This window comes from Dermacentor andersoni, chromosome 1 (assembly GCF_023375885.2).
Source record: "Dermacentor andersoni chromosome 1, qqDerAnde1_hic_scaffold, whole genome shotgun sequence".
NCBI classification, from domain to species: domain Eukaryota; kingdom Metazoa; phylum Arthropoda; class Arachnida; order Ixodida; family Ixodidae; genus Dermacentor; species Dermacentor andersoni.
The window spans coordinates 33,795,766-33,812,476 of NC_092814.1; the positions used below are offsets into that span (position 1 = coordinate 33,795,766).

At 45.8% G+C, this 16,711-nt stretch overlaps 1 protein-coding gene across 5 annotated transcripts in view; it reads right to left on the reverse strand.

Annotated features, from left to right (window-relative positions):
* Positions 1–16,711, reverse strand: part of Ae2 (anion exchange protein Ae2) — a 356,548-nt gene that overhangs the window by 85,455 nt on the left and 254,382 nt on the right. For all 5 annotated transcript variants that reach the window (XM_050193754.3, XM_050193751.3, XM_072286088.1 and 2 more), the window contains 2 exons: positions 15,362–15,533; positions 5,159–5,313 (listed from right to left, as the gene is read on the reverse strand). In XM_050193754.3, coding sequence (XP_050049711.1) covers positions 5,159–5,313; positions 15,362–15,527 — 321 coding nt within the window. In that variant the 5' untranslated portion in view covers positions 15,528–15,533. The remainder of the gene's footprint in view (positions 1–5,158; positions 5,314–15,361; positions 15,534–16,711) is intronic.

Below are 16,711 nucleotides of genomic sequence, written 5' to 3' on the forward strand. Positions count from 1 at the left end.
GTACGGAGCGAGGTTCATCTTCGAGCCTGGCCACTGTCCTCTGACGTGGCTCAATCAAATGTCACACAAAAATGGCCACTTGCTCCAATGGAGCCTCACTCTCCAAGAGTACAACTTCTCTGTTAGATATAAGAAGGAAAAGTTGCATAGCAATGCGAATGGTTTGAGCTGGCTAATTTGAATTCTGCGTTTAGGGATCCCGCCTAAATTTTGGGGTTGTTATTGTTAATTTTGTTAAGCCAAGAAGATCCCCTCTCCTTTAGCAGGACTTCCTCCATGATTGCCCTATTATTCAGCACAAAATTCCTTCCAAATTGGCATAGCGGAATGCAGCATTTTTTGTTTCTGCATTTATGTTTTCTCTGAAGCCTAGCGGGTCTAAAGTGAGATCTAAGATACGTCATCTCAGAGCAGAGCTGTGTTGTGGGGTTCGTTTTGCAGTTGCCTGTCCTTGTTGGATGTTTTGGGGCGGTGCCATCATTTCACAGCTGGTCCCGGCAAGCCAAGGCATCCCCCTCTTGCCACCACGCAGCCATTCTCTTCCTGCCCAGCGGTTATCAGCACTGGCCAGTCGAGATTTTCCAGGTCATGGAGGAGCTGTTACGAACGGCCTGCAAGGGTACCGCCCTACAAAATTTTCCCAGCCAGCTGCAGCTGCAGAGGTGGCGAGCTTCCAAGAAGCGACCGAGGAACCCTTCCCCACCTGCAGTGCTGACTCGTTTTGTAGGGACGACAATATGCCACGTCAATACCCTCTCGGTGGACCAAGTATTGTTCGTGGATTCGCCGTGGCCGCCACGAGTTGTTAGAAGCGGTGGAAATCTGGGGAGCTCCTGGAAGATATTTTGTGCTGCTGTCTCACGCAGCTTAGAAGTCATGCACAGACACGGTGGCCACTGTCTGCGGGGTCAACACTGGGATGAAGAGGTGCCTGCTCGAGGCAAGCACCGTGTCTCCTAGAACCAACTCACCTCGGCGTGGTCAGTGAAACCTGTGCAGAAATGTGTGTAACCCTCCCCCTTAAAGGCGGGTCGGCTACGATGACTTTGAATGCTCAGAGTTTGTAGCAGGTTGAACAGCCGTTTTTCCCTCACCTAGGGATCTAGGGAGGACAAAGTGTTTATAAGCAGCTGTTGTGCGGCTGTTGAGTGTGCATTCCTCTTGCAGTCATGTTAGACTGATGAACTGTAACGTTCTCATGTAAATACTGTAAATATTGCACACCGATAATAGATTAGTTCTATGCCTTACTGCAACATTTATGTATGCTCTGTATGTTGTAATTGTTGTTTTGCAAATTTTGTGAATTGTGTAGTAATTGATTAGTGACCAGTGTGATTTGTTGTGTAAGTTACATTCGTCTGTCCACATAACCCTGCAAGAAGACGGCTATCCGTAGTGCTATCGATACTACACTCTTAAAAAGTTTGCACCCTTAGGGGCTCATCTTGTTTCACAAGAATAATAGTCATCTATCTTTCCTGCATTTCCTTTCTTTAACGCTGCGTGCCCGGTACTTCCAGGTTACGAACGGCATGCGCATTATCAGCGTGACTCAGCACTCTCGACAGGAACATAGTGAGCACAGAGTTTTCATGATAGGAAACGCAAGCAATGCAGATGATTATTATTGTGGGGCAAGGTAAGCCCCAAAGCGTGCAAACTTCTTTAAGAGTCTATAGTCAATATCGAACTATTGTGCTCCGTTCCATAAATATGCATTATTTCTTGGAATGCTTGTGTGCAAGCGGCATCTGAAGATTTTTAGATGCTATTTGTGCAGTTCTTTAATGACAATTAGTCATCTTCTGTTTAAAACTTATTCTTTCTCCCTGATAAGCTGAGAAAACTGTGAAAACCGTCTATCTTAAATTAGTCAGTACAGTCGTGGTAACAAAGTATACAGATACAGAAATAAATATTCCTACTGTAAATACGTACATGCATCTGCATCTGACTATTGCATATTCGATTGGACAATTACTATTCGTATTCGTTTCGTATTTAAAATATTTGACATTCGCCCACCTATAGTTACATGCGATCATTTAGCATGCAAAAATAGCGATATTACCGGCAAACGGAAGCCTCAGCACATTAGCCGAGATTATAATAAGGCGGGCAGCGCAGAATCTTCAGAGCACCGAAGGAGCAGTGGCAGTATCAAAGTAGGTTGGGGCCAGTGAGGTCGGAGCATGCCAAAGAGTGTTCGTATACCGCGGACTTATACACCCCCGGCACACGGAAGCCTGTGTAAAACTACTGATAGCGAACATATGTTAACGAACTATCTTAATACTATCGACAGCCTCTATACACTGTCGATGGCTTCAGCAAAAACTACCAATATAGTCAATTTACCGGTAATCTCGTTTCACTAATACCTTCACCTGCGTGTGTGTACACAGACAGGCCACTAGATAATACAAAGCGGCTGAGGAATACAAATGTAGTTGTGTGAATGATGTTGGAGACGAACATATCGGAACTGGTGCTAGTATCAGGATCCTTGCTAAAGGGTATGTACGTATCGCCTGGAGCACCTTAATGGCATTTATACCACGGCGTATACTTTGAAAGTGCGACATGCTCCATCAAGTTGTTTCAACTATCAAAACCTTAAGGTTTCTTTCGGTAAATCTCTCGTATACACATTCGGAATCAGCTGCGGAGGTGCTTTCAGTATACTTATGCTGCTTTAATCGAGGCAGTAGAGAGCGAGTCATTTACCGACACTCTAAGGATGCCACACGGATATATTAAAACGCCCAAAAAGTGCTTTTTTGTTAGATATTGTCAAAAATCTGCAACAAAAATAGAAGTTCCTGACTTTAATTCCACTAGCTGCCCTTTAACTGCTTTGTTTCCCCGCTAAGCAACTGTGGTCTAGTTACCAAGAAAGAAAGTTGTGAGAAAGTTGTCTCTAGTTCCTAGAAAGCCAACCCAATATTGCTCATATTTAGAATGGTATATAGGTGGGCAGCTGAACGTGCCACTGCAGTGCCACAAGTATGCAGAAGAGCCACCACGGTTCCTGAATCACAGTTTGGCATTTTTGTGCGGTCTTGTGCATTTCGTTGTATACGGTTGTTCGGCTGTATATATATATATATATATATATATATATATATATATATATATATATATATATATATATATATATATATATATATATACAGTGCCCATGGGACGCGTTTATGTGGCCCAGTTTAGGGCATGGCCATCAGTTCTACTGCATGCAAAACGGAAACTTTTCACCACTTTTAATACAGTTATTGACACCGCTACTCTCAAATATACATTATGATTTGGGTTCAATAAATGAATCGATTGGTCGAAAGCGCCGCAAAATCTTTTAGAACGCCGCAAATAAGTCCTTAAAAAGAACATAAAACACTTGGAACAAATCTCTGCTCGAGCCACATGCACATGAATAATGCACCCAGCGTGAAGGCGACGCCTCAGCGGTATATATTAGTCATGCAGTTGTAAAAACAGCGTCCATTATTTTTTGGGCTCCAACCATTACATTGAGGCGATGCAGTTCCTGGGCACCATAAAGGAAGGAAAACCTGAACGGCCCTGACGTCACTCTTTGTGAAGCTAAAGTGCTGCCGGAAGTCGGCGTTACTCTGCCATCATGTCATGCCAGATACTTAACTCTTGTTTACATTTCTCGCCTTCGGCGCGCAACCACAGGGGCAACCACGTTGGGCTGCACGCCATAGCCACCTGACCAATGGTCTGTCCAATCGCGGTGTATCCCATCGTGATACAACCTATGGCAAGCCCATCTGCAGTTGATGAGAACAAACACGTGTGCTGGGTCGTGGCTTCATCGGAATCATTTTGGTTTACACATTTTGGGCGGCCACTCACAGCGGAGGTTTGACGAGCCACAGCTCAGCGACGAACAATCCGGCAGAGGAGAATGTCGTTACGCGTTTAAATACGCCGACTGCGGCCTGACGTATACAGCTCTCACGGTAAGTGAAGCCTCACAGAAACAAAGTTCTGCAGGGCCGAAAAGTAAACGCGTACATGTGCAGCTAGCGCGTTGACCGGGCCTACATAAGTAGGTACGTACAGTCACAATATAACCGTAAACACTGGAGCGCGTGCCACACAGTACATGCAAAACACCCTAACGAGCAGCTTGCACACTTTGGCAGCTTCTGCAGTTAGCGCACGCACTCCCTCGTCGTCTGCTACCGCCACCACCGCACGTCATCTGTACAAATTATGCAAGGTGTGGTCTCGTGCGCATGCTCATTGATTACAATTGCATCGTCGGCTGTCAAAAGCAGTAACACTGCACAGCTGTCACTGACGTGTAAGGTGTTTATGGTACATAGTCTGAAGCACAGCGGTTTCAGTCTGCGATGACACGTTAGCACGAATCCACCGAAGACGGGAAATATATCCGCACGTCGTCCTTTGTCCGTGGCATGGCATGTGGTGTACGGCGTTGCATGCGCGCTCGTTTCACGCATTTTACAGCAAAGTTGTATATGGCTAGGATCTGGAACATTGCTTCCGCATGTAAACCAACAATTTTTAATACGTGGGCCAATCGCAAAGATAGTGCAATACCAGGCCGACCCGCGGCACAGGTGCAGTTCGCCATTAAGGGGGCCACATACACAGCTTTGCTGGTCATCCTTCTTCACAGAGTGGAAGGCCACTGAGTTTTTTACTTTGAGTCCCACCTGGCTACAACTGGGAGAGCACGGTGTGGATAACATAGCAGAACCGGGAGACTAACGCAATCCTGCACATGCTACGCCTTTGCCACGATACTAAACCCACGGAGCAAAACGTGTGAGCACACACAACCATAACAAAGCCGCCATTGTGGCCTGAGAACATGGCCGCTACAGCAAAAAGGAAAAGTGAAAATACCCCGCGACTTCCTCCACACTTTTCTCCTAGCGCGCAGAAGGGGTGGGGCCTCAGTTTTTTCCTTCTTCCATGCTATGCACGAAAGAAAGGCTTTCAAACGCCAACACAGTCCAGGTGGCAAAGTTTAGCAACACTATATACCATCACATCCAATGAAAAAGAGTCAGCTCATGTCGATGGCGTTGCACTGCAAGACAAAAAACTGCATAGCTATAGAGCGTACGCTAGTGCAATACGGCTGCAGGCGGACACTCACCTTGCTGCTTTGGCTAGGCTCTTTCGCTTCGGCGACAGCGGGAAGATCCGCAGGATCTTGGTTGCCAGAAGTGCTGGCCGCCGAGCTTCTCCGGCGATGGTAGTGGTGCTTCTTTAAAGGTTGATGGTGATGAGGAAAGCCGGCACCCCTATGCACTGGAAAGCAGGGCATACACATGCGAATTCACAATTTTTTTTATGCACTGGAATCCCGCTATATCGGAACTCGGGAGAGGTCGTGAAAATATACGCTCTGTTTATGCAGAGCATATCCTTTACTGAGAGAACACTTTAGAGGATACGCATTCCTTATGGCTGCTTTAAAATAAATGAGCCGATTCACAAATACAACTAAAGCAGCGAGTAGCTGTTTCTGCACAAATGAAAATAGCAAACATATAAATGTAGCGATAAACTCATCATCCAAACGAGAACCGCTTGTATACACAGGGCCCGAAGAAAGGCACACCGTGATTTATTGTATTCATTATAGTCTACTTCGTGCCTGTATGCGCTATTGCAAACAACACATCATCTACTTTCGTATCGAACAGCCAAGCCAGCTATTAAAATATTTTAAACAATCTTTAACACGCAATAACCTACAGCCCAGCATCGATTTTACAAATTAGGTACTGACATGGGGCTAAGAACGAAAGATTTAGCCAGGAACGCCTTAGCCACGCTGTGGTTTGTAGCTCACCCACGACATGCAAGACATAAAATAGAATTAATAAAAATAAAGAGTGAATAGGTGTGAAGAGCTACCGCATTCCCTGTGGGCAATGAAGAGCTATGTGCACAGAGAAATTACACTCGAACAGCTCTGGAAGCATTCGCACAATTATGTTTCCTTTTATCCTGTCGATGAAAGATCGCACGCTGCGACCTTAAAGTCCACGGCATGCTGCAAATATGCGCATGAGGCAGAATTATATTGTTTGCACGACGAAAAAAAGAAGCTACACAGGAAACGGGACAAGAGCAGAAAGAACGTCTCCTTCTGTCCGCTCTTAATTATTCCACTGTCTTCACTGTGCTTAGGGTATGAAAAAGTATACCAGGTTTAAATTCAGGCGCGTTTGTTATACACTTTGTTTTATTTATTCATTTAGTTCATTAGCTTTAGTTGGTGAATGTTTTTAATAGCTTTGAAAGCACAATTTGGCCTGTTCAGATCGGTTATTTGAAGTACCGGACATTCACAGCACAATGCGATGCCCAGGTAGCTATAATTACAGAATAATCATTAATTACCTTTGAATTGTTCACTTTGTGCTGCTATGTGTTAAAACTGAGAAATTGAGCAGTTGTGCCTTTTTAGCGGAAATCTCATGACTGCCACCCATGTTGACATCTGCGTCTCCAAATCGCGGTTCGTGGCATACCTGTTAACATTTTCAGATTTCTTTGGATTTTAGATTTCTGCTAGGCAGACATGGACTTCACTACGTATCCGTCTGTGTCACAATTTCAACAAGTGAATAATTTAAAAAGTTTATTGGTGAATCTTTGTATGTAGCTACATGGTCATTTCAATTTGTCTTGTCATTGTTGTCCGCTCCTTCATATAATCGCCATAAACTAACTGCGTTACATTTTACAGGTGATGTCGTAAAAATCCGTTCTAAGTAAAAAAAAAAAAAAGCGACACACAGATGGTAGCACTCGCGGCGAAATGGAAATATCGCGAGATAACGTAAACGTGCATGTGCAACCACTCATTCATGCAGTTGCTGCACTGTTACAACATTGGCTACTGTATTACGGAAAGCATAGAACACGAATATATTTGATTGCTTCTTTAAAGGGACCCTGAAACGATTTTGACGATTTTCGACAAATGTACTGAGCCGTTAGAGTAGGTCTTTCTGATCATTAATTGGCGTATCTAAGTGCTCAGCGTAAAGCGTGTAATTTATTATAAGGTTTTAAAAATGCACATTGCTGCCGATAGCAGCACATTGCGCGGCGGAATTTTAAGCCGCCTCTACCCATATGACGCAAATCACCCATATGACGTCAGTGGGGCAAGCTATCCGATTGGCTGACCAGGGCGCGTGATCGATAATTTTTCCAACTTTATGGTAAACAAATGATGTTTGTAATAGTTGGAATGTTAGTTAATTTGTTTTTATAAAAAGAAAGTAACATAAAGGGAATGCACAAGAACAATTTTCAGTACACTTAAGCACTTCTGGCACACAGCAAGTGTCGTCTGCTTGTGTTACAATGTTCTCCATCTTTGACGAGAGCTCTGCCGTCAGTGTCGGTCTGTCTTTTCGCGAGCGCTATGATTCGACTTTGTCGCGTTGTAGACTGCAAACGTAGCGACTGGCAATATGTCAAGCTGCGACATCGTGCCCCTCTGCAAGCCAGTAGACGAATGGACTGGCTGCAGCCCATCGGACTGCCTCTATCCGATCGACGCCAGGATTTGCGCGATTGCGGCCGTCACGTTACACCGGAAGATTACTAACCCAATAGCGTTTCGCGAGTCCGGTATTGGGGTAAATGCAAGAGCAAAGGAGACAGGGCCTGGCAGTGTCCCCTTGCATGTCGTTTCATGGGATGAACAGAAGCGCAAATGTGAATGGTCTGCACGGTGCAGCCACCTGGTGGCATAGAGCTCAACCAGACACAGTAGCAGTAACAAAATGTATTCTTCTTTGCTGCTGGTGTAAATTTTTCGCAGGAGTGTAATCGTTAACACGTTGTTTTTGTAAATGTTTAAAATGTTTTACACTTGGTTAGAGCAATATTAGCTCTTTCCTTGGCTGGTTAAGCTTTACGCCAACGGGTGGCTGTACCGTGGAGACCGATCAGGCAGCTAACATACGTCTACGCTAAAGTTCCTTCATCAGCTTGAGTTTATGCTTCCATCGTTCCGTCGAAACGTTCTGCTAGTGTGTGGTTAACGGAATACGAGACACGTTCGGCGTTGCAACAGACTGCTCGCAACGCACGTTGCTTCGATAGCTCTCGCTTGGGGTCGACGGAGAAGCGGCTAGTGGAGAAGTTTCGCGCGGGCAAGAGCGGGCTCCAAAACAACTGAAAGTGGATGATGTGACGTCGCATCATGACGCAGAACCACTGAAGGCAAAGCTTAGCCCCGATGGCTCGGCGAACCAGTTGAGGAGGAAAAGTATGGCTAGGGAGGAGGGTAACTTGTAATCGCTTGTAGCTCCATTAATACGTAACGCTTCACTTAAATTGTGGTGCGAATGTTCTACTTAAGCTGTACCCTACGCGTCTACAAAATTTGTCCGAACCGTTTCAGGGGCCCTTTAACTAAAGAAACAAAACAAATTTCATCGATGATTATGATATTCCCTAATGCAAAATTTGAGCACAGTTCTATATGTGTTTTCATTTCGCAGTGAAGCATCGCACCGATTGCCACACCGACTGGCATAGCCGTGATGTGCGGCGCTATATATAGACCGGCCACACAGTTGCCGCTTTCCAGCAACTGCATCTTATGCAACCGTAATATTTGCCGGGAAACGCTAGTGGCGAGCGCTCTGCATGAAGGTGAGCTTTCTGGTTCATTTTAGAGCACAGCTCTTAGGCACCCGTTTCTGCGGCAAGCGTCGGCACTGCCCCTCATAACCGAGCGAACGAACACAGCAAAGGATGAAAGCGAACAACGGCGATAGCAAAGAGAGCGCGAAGAGCAAAGCGGAGGAGTAGGGTACAGCTGGTACAGCGGAACCACAAGTCGGCAAGTGGAGGAGGAGTGTATGGCCAAAGCATGCGAAGAAAAGCGTAGTGTTGCACAAGACGGACTTTCCGGCGACGACGGCTACAAGATGGCGCCAGAGTAGCATGCGCAGTCTGTATGGAAACAAAGTGCTGCATGAGCGGAAGTCAGTTTGCGGCGGCTGCTGTGAATCATGCCCACGCGTAACCTACGCGCTGCTTCTAGCGATCTCTCAATTAGCGAGGCAGTCGCGCCGCACCACATTTCGCTCCGTTTGCAACATGCCACACAAGACAGAGTGTCCGCGCCAGCCAATATATCACGAAATGAAAACAAGTATGATGCTGCGCTCAAATTTCACATTAAGGAGCATCGTAATTGTTGGTGAATTTTTTTCTTTCCCCTAGACGGCCAGCACTGCCACTGCAGCGGATGCACGGACGTGAGTGCCATCTGCGCTGCTATTTTGTATGTGTTCGAAAAGCTGCCGTTCGGTTTCGCCTCACGCGACTCTCCTAGGCCACGCTGACATCGCGGCCCAGGCCAATCTATGCGAACGACCGCTTTTCGAACGCGTACCAGATAGCGGAGCGGCCTTGGTGGTGCTTCAAGGTGGCTTCCTCCGCTTTCCTCCTCGCACTCTCTTCCTCATCGCAGTAGTCTGCTTTTCTCCTCACCCTTTCGCTATACTCTCCTTCTACGCTTTCCGCCTCATGCTTTTCCTGTAGCTTCCTCCTCCGCTTTCCTCCTTGCGCTTGCTTCGCTATATATACTTCTTTCATTTCTCGCAGCGCTCCGCATTCGCTCAGTTAGGCCGAGGGAGGATGAGGCACACCGACACCCAACGCAGGAACAGGCGCCTAAAAACTGCGCGCTAAACGCCGGCAAGGAGGACTCCATTGCCACGACCGCACTTTGCATTGTGAAGATACGGCATGTGTAAAGTGCTCTGTATCGCATTACTAGTCAAATGGTAGTTCTTAATGTAAAGTTCTTTAATTTGCACCCAAAGCAAGGTACAGTGCTCGGCGATTGAAACGCGATACTAGGACCGCATGGCGGCCAGAACATATTGCGCCACCGGGGAGAGCTGGGTGATAGCTGGTAGACCAAATTCAGTCTCCAAATGCATAAAAAAGCTCGTTGCTGTCATCATACCATATGCCCCAATACATCAGGTCGGTGTTCCCAGCGACCACTTAATGGCGCAAAAAAGCGTCAGCAGCCATGCACTCCGAGTATTGTGTTTCAGTCGTTGAGCACAGTACATGCATTTTGTTGCATTCCGCCTCCAACGGAATACGGCCGCCATGGTCAGGAACTGAACCCGCGACCTCGTGCTCAGCATGAAGGACACCATAGCCATTGAGCCACCACAAGGGGTCTTCTTTCAGACATACATGCGTATGTGTTTAAGCACTATGAGAATTTAGGTGGGATGATATTCCACAAGAAGCACATGAAGCGACGAGCGATTACCCAGAATGCATGATCTGCCTAATCACCAACTTTAGCTCATATGTTGCAAAGTTGAGTATTTTCCGAGTTTCCCCAATCAGGTGTGTCGCAAATGCACACGAAACGGGAATAAGTCCGCATTTGCTTATCGCCTGCTACAAAAATCACAAAAAACTTCACGCGAGACAGCTCTTCGCCAAGCATCACCACACCTAAAAGCACAGGGCGGTGCGAACACCGACCTGGGTGTGTTATTAGGCCTTAGTTTGCTTGAAGTGTCACGCGCGCGCCTTCTCAAGAACTTATTGACAAGTTATGTATACTTCTAAGTTAAGGGTGTGCTTCCATGTATTGTATGATTAGATAAGCAGCCGTAGGTACAGCAGTGACACAGAAAAAAACATAAAACAAAATAAAAGAAGTAAATTGATTAGTTTCCGAGATCCGTCTTATTATCTGCAGTTTTGAATACTATTGAAAGTACCTATTTACCTTGTATTTTCAAGAAGACTCACAGCTATAGAGCTACTAATTGAGCCAATTATGCCGACGAGTTAATGGGAGTAGGCCTATCAGCGGGCACGACCAGGTAGCTATTTTGTTTATACACCTACATAAGGCCAAGCTTTGACTCTTCATGCTAGATCTGACCACAGTGCCATCGTATCGTCTTGCCGTAACAACCCCAAATGATGCCTTACTTAAATGCGCTTAATTGCATGAAACGCTCGGCCAACTAGCCTGCAGTCTTCTTGGTGTCGTTTATTTAAAGGTCCACATTATTACACTAAATTTTGCAGAGGGGACCGAGACAGATAAGTAAGGCTTCACCAAATGCTCATGAATCCTATATCGTGTCAACTAAAGAGCAACATTCCTGGAGACAGCGCATAAAAACAAACAAAAGAATATTAAGGGAACACATTAGAGTTGTGACTTCTACCACAGGAAACTGAGTGACACGTACTAATTAGCTATTCAGCTAAATTTCACTAGTTAATTTTTAACGAGCCGCATGGGCAAATATCTCAACTGCAGAATCAAGGCGACCAGTGGTGAAGCAATGACCTAAAGGCGTGTGCAGATAAATGCTGCTTTGAGATATTGGTCTCAACACGTGCAGCAAAATACAGGGCGTTCCGCGTGTAATTTATCACAGGCAAAACTTCGCGGAATGCAATGGTAACAAATCATGGTGGTGCTCGTCTCACAGTAACGAATCATCGAAACATGGTGCTCATCTCACGATTCTGACACGATTCTGACAATATGCTTTGCATATTGATCCGACTTTATATGCGCTTAAAGTGCCCCTCACCCCCATAGCAAATTTTGGTTATACGCCGGAAGTTGTTAGGTGTCCTCAAGGGAGTGTTCTGCCGCAAATTTTTTTCAAATCGGCTCATGAATAGCCGAGATGGAAATATTTGAATGCCGCGAACCTACGATTTCAGGAGGCGAGCTCCAATGTCAAGCGAGACACTCTCTCCACTCGCCCCGTCTAGCCTCCGCAAGCGAAATTCCTTCCCTGTGTTCTCCCATACCAGACCTCTAGGATCGGGCGACGCATACGTCATGGGCCCCGCCTTCATTTTTTTCCTCCTCGCTTTTTTTTTGTGGCGCGGCGCATTTCCACTGACGGCGTCACGCGCGAGCGCTTGTGATTGTCTCGTTTCGCGCAGCGCACGTTTTTTCGCGCTGTGCACGGGGACACCTGACTAGCGGTACAAGTCAGTGCTACACGAATACTGAGGTAGACACAAGCAATTCACAGAGCATGATCCCGCGCTGGAACACGGTAGATAATGATAGTTTCGATGTTTGCGCACACGACTGCATGACGTGGGAACAAACATACGAAACGGAAGTACACACATCTCTCGTTGCGGTGCGAAGTAAAACAAAACACGCAGACATTCTGTTTGTGTGTTTTATTATTTTTCAAAGCTTTCATTCATCTATTCAAGCAACATATTACACAAATAACAGCTGCTGCCTAGAATAATTCTTGAAGTCACGCATCACCATGAGCGACGTCACAGCAAACACATGTACGTACATAGTCTGCAGTCAAGCCCCGCCCACGCCCTCATAACCGCCAGCCAATGTTCCTCCGCGAGGCTGCAAATATTTCGTCCTTGAAACTTTCCCTGTCACCTAAATAAGGCGGTAATCACACAAATAAAATTATAAGCGCGTAATTTTGTACGTTTTCACTCGTCTGTTATAGTGAAACGGTGAAAGCCTAATTCTTTATTGAACTGAAATAAAACGCTTGCTTCGCTGCAACGATTTATTGTCAAGTCAAACTTCAGTTTAGCAGTGAAGTTTCACGAGTAAAACGGGGTCAGCAGTGACATGAACTGTACCACGAACTTTTGAAGAGTGAAATGCTCAGACTCCATTCATTTTGTTCATGTCGGTTGCACACCTCATCGCTTCCATCGATGAAAAGGCTCTTCAAGAACAGCAGACACTATGGAGGTATCAAGTATGACGCCATATTGAAATGGTCGCATGATGACGATATTGTTTGCTTCTGTGATTGGCTGGAAGAATAACAAACCCGTGCAGTCCGTATGCCTTGGTTGCCAACTGCAATTTTTTTTTTAAAGTTGTATCCTACTATAGCACGTGTATGTCACCCTCTGGCTTGGAGCGCGGCGGCCGCGAGAAGGGAAAAACGGCGTTCATTTTGAAATTTCAGACCTTTCCTCGGCGCGCAGAAATGTAATACTTTGCAGACAGGATCGCCATCGCGCATTGTATGCTCTGCACTTGTCAGCTCAAAATGGCCAGACCTGATGAGGCGCCCTTTAAAGTATCAGCCCCAAAATTACTAATTAAAAAGTTAATTAGCACACCTTCTCAATTATGTCGTCAAGTGTGTGTAACGCACACTTCCTGACGCTTGGTGCTGCTGAAGTACTGCTGAAATAAAAACTGTTTGATTCAGTTCAAATGTGATATTGTTACGGGGATGTCGTGAGTACTTAAAAATTATATTTACAGTATATATACAGGATGAGTCAGAATAGCTAAGATGGCTGACCACCAACAACAAACAGCAGCCAGTGTCGCTGATCTTCTTCTTCTTCCTCTCTCTTCTCTCATCCTTCCATAACAATATGTAATCTACAATGTTTAGTGCTTGGAACTAGAATGTCTGTGTCCTAGAACTGCGACAAACTTCGAACAACATGACTTAGCTACAACTGCGGCTTGTTAAATTACAACACAACTTATTACATTGCATAAGTACCCATGCAATGGACGACGGACGATGCAAATTGAAAAATGGGAGAGCGAGGACACGCCATGTGGATACATGCGGATATTTCATTTGTTCTGCAACAACCAGATTGAATGCGCTCATTAGAATGTTATTTTTGTAAACTTTGAAATGTTTGCCATACGAAAATAACCGCAGATGTCAATTGTTTACCTACCAATTCATAGATGCATTTTGTATTGATTTGCTGGAACTACTCACAGCTTAAATGTGCACACTGTTGCATAATCATAAGAAGCCAACAAACACTGACACCGAGGACAACATATGGGAAATTACTTGTGCTTAATAAATGAAATAAAGAAACGATAAATTAATGGAAATGAAAGTGGATGAAAAAACAACTTGCCGCAGGTGGGGAACGATCCCACAACCTTCGTATTATGCGTGCGATGCTCTACCAATTGAGATACCGCAGCGCTGTTTCCCCATCCACTTTCTTAGGTATTCATGTTTCCTAGTAGAACCTGGGAGTGTTAGCCAGCGCCACCACTCACAAACCTTGGCGGCGGTTGTGGAACATCCTTTCTGCTGCAGGTGTCACGAGAACGTGATCTTTCTGGGTGAAGGCAACCGGTCAATAAACCCACACATGCTACCTGAAGGCACCAATGTTGCCAGATTCGAAACCCTCGTTAAGTAATAAATGAGAAGAAAGGGGGTTAACCAAGGGGCCCAATTTTCATTCGTCATAATCTTAAGAAGCCAACAAAGAAGCTATGATTAGGAGTAACGAAAATCGGGCCCCTCGGTTAACCCCCTTTCTTCTCGTTTTTCACACTGTTTCGTGTTATACAAGGTGCTTTTTTTTTTAGTTGCACCAAATATTTTAAAATTGCATGTTGCAGATAGCACAGTTTTATTTCTTGAGCTAAATTACTCGGCGAGGCGGCCATTACTTGTACAAGAAATCAAAACAGTCAATTGAACAATTAGCATCACTACCAAGTGGATACACGCCTTGTGAACTCACTGGCTACAGTTCATAAATTGAAACAAGTGTCGCATGGTTAATTAAATGTTAATTACCGTAATTGTGTTAATTTTCGAATAATTTTGATTTCTCGCAGATGGACTGGCCGCCTCAACGAATAATTAATTAAAGGGTTACAATTGTGCTATCTGCTGCAGGCCCCCCCCCCCCCCCCCCGAATTTTTGAAAATTTGGTACAACTAAAAAAAAAACAACCAGGTTGTCTTCGTTGTAATGAATAGGAGCAAGAACCTCATCAAGCTACAAACAATTAGCTTTTAGTTCTAGCCCCAGCATTCACTTTTGTTAATGAATGAATGCCAAATAAAGATCGATTGAATGATTGACAATAAATTTTACAGTATAGTGGCACAAGACAAAGGAACTGCGTACGACAACGAGGCGGACACTCATAGCCTCATTGCCACAAAAAATGTACACCCATGTACTGTAAGCAACACTTAAAGCTCAACTGCTACAACTACAGTAAAAACATTTCTGAGGAAGGCGTTAAAAGTGAAGGGAGGGGGTCCTGCAGACAACGTCGCTCAAGGCGAACACTTCAGCTATGTCGTGGCAGAAGGAAGTCGTCAGCACTCGGCGATCCCAGGCGGTCTCCCTCCCAAAGATTGGCAAACCACAATGCTGCTTGGCTTCCGTCATCTGACCAAAGCACGTCTGATTATACAGGACATTTGAAAGCTCATACTGCAATCGATGCCAACCAAGTGCATGGGAATCAAGGGAATCAAACTCAATATTTCTGAAAGGTACTCACTTTTGTAGTCTTCTTCATCATACTGGTGTTCCTTGGTTGACTTAGCTTCCTGCTTGTCTTGAATGTCGGAAAGGCTGAAGTCAGTGCTGGGTGCCATCAATTCGTCAATGGCCTCCAGGACACTGCCCTCGTCTTTCCAGAGCTGCGAGCTCCGACGGCCTTCCATCTTCACCTGGAAGCGGAAGAGTGGAACCGAGAGAGCACGCTGTGAGATCGAACGTCGATGCTCGGCCGCCGCAACGAGGAGAGTGCGCCCGAGTGAACACTGCGAGCGCACATCGGCGCGCTCCCCCAACAGCCGGCACACATTGATACAGCCGCGAACTTACAATTGCGCTATCGACACACACGTCTTTATCGCGAACGATGTAAACACGCTAGACGCCAACTCTGCGGGTGGTTGCGACGACCCGACGACCCATCCTCCTCGCGCGCGCGTGCCGTCCGTCGGTCAGCCGCAGCCGATAACGGATATGCTCCAAGATAAAAAAAAAAAAAAAGACAGAACCACGTTACGCTGTCCACGCATTAATTCAGCCTGCATTAAAACGCCGGCAGTGAGCAGAAACGCGACATGCCGCCGGACGACAGCCACGTGCGATAAGAATCGGGACGACGGAGCGTGCGGCCTGAAGTACTGCAAGGCATCTGAAGGTTAGGCTGACTACCCGCAAGGCATTCGCTCCCTGCAAGCGACGAACGTATCCCCGCTCCCACTCGCAATTTAGACTGCGGCGTAGTTATGGCGCCACGCCAATGCATGCTGCAAGTGCGTCTTCACCATGGAGCAAGTGTGGCTGAACTCTAAACCACGACCATCCGTATTTAATGCAGCACGAAGTCATTTCCTTGTCCACGAAACGAAAAAGAGCAACATCGATCCCACTTGAGCCCGAAGATTGTGGAGAGTTGAGCTGGAACAAGTCCAGACAATACTTCATCATCAGGAGAACGTCGGCGCGACGTTCACTTATGAACAAGGGGGCGGCTTTGTGGCTACTTTATTCAGGTAGGGATTCACGCCGCCAGCAAGTGTAATACCGGGCGCTAATATGCAAATTTATGATCCTGATTATACGCAGAGTCTTAAAGAAACTACGTATTCAGAGACTTGCGGTGTTACGGCTCCATGCGACATGGTGATCTAATAGATTCGCGTACTTCTCTATCTTGACGATGTTATAGCTGGGCCGGTATAATATAGCAATTGTTTCAGCTCAATTCTATGCCACCTTTATACCACAGCTCATGAACGGCTGATCCCGCTGATAACGCTGGCATAGAGCCGCTCTGGCCACTGACGAAGCGCTACAAGGAATGACATTGGAATAGAATCGTTACATTATCCTG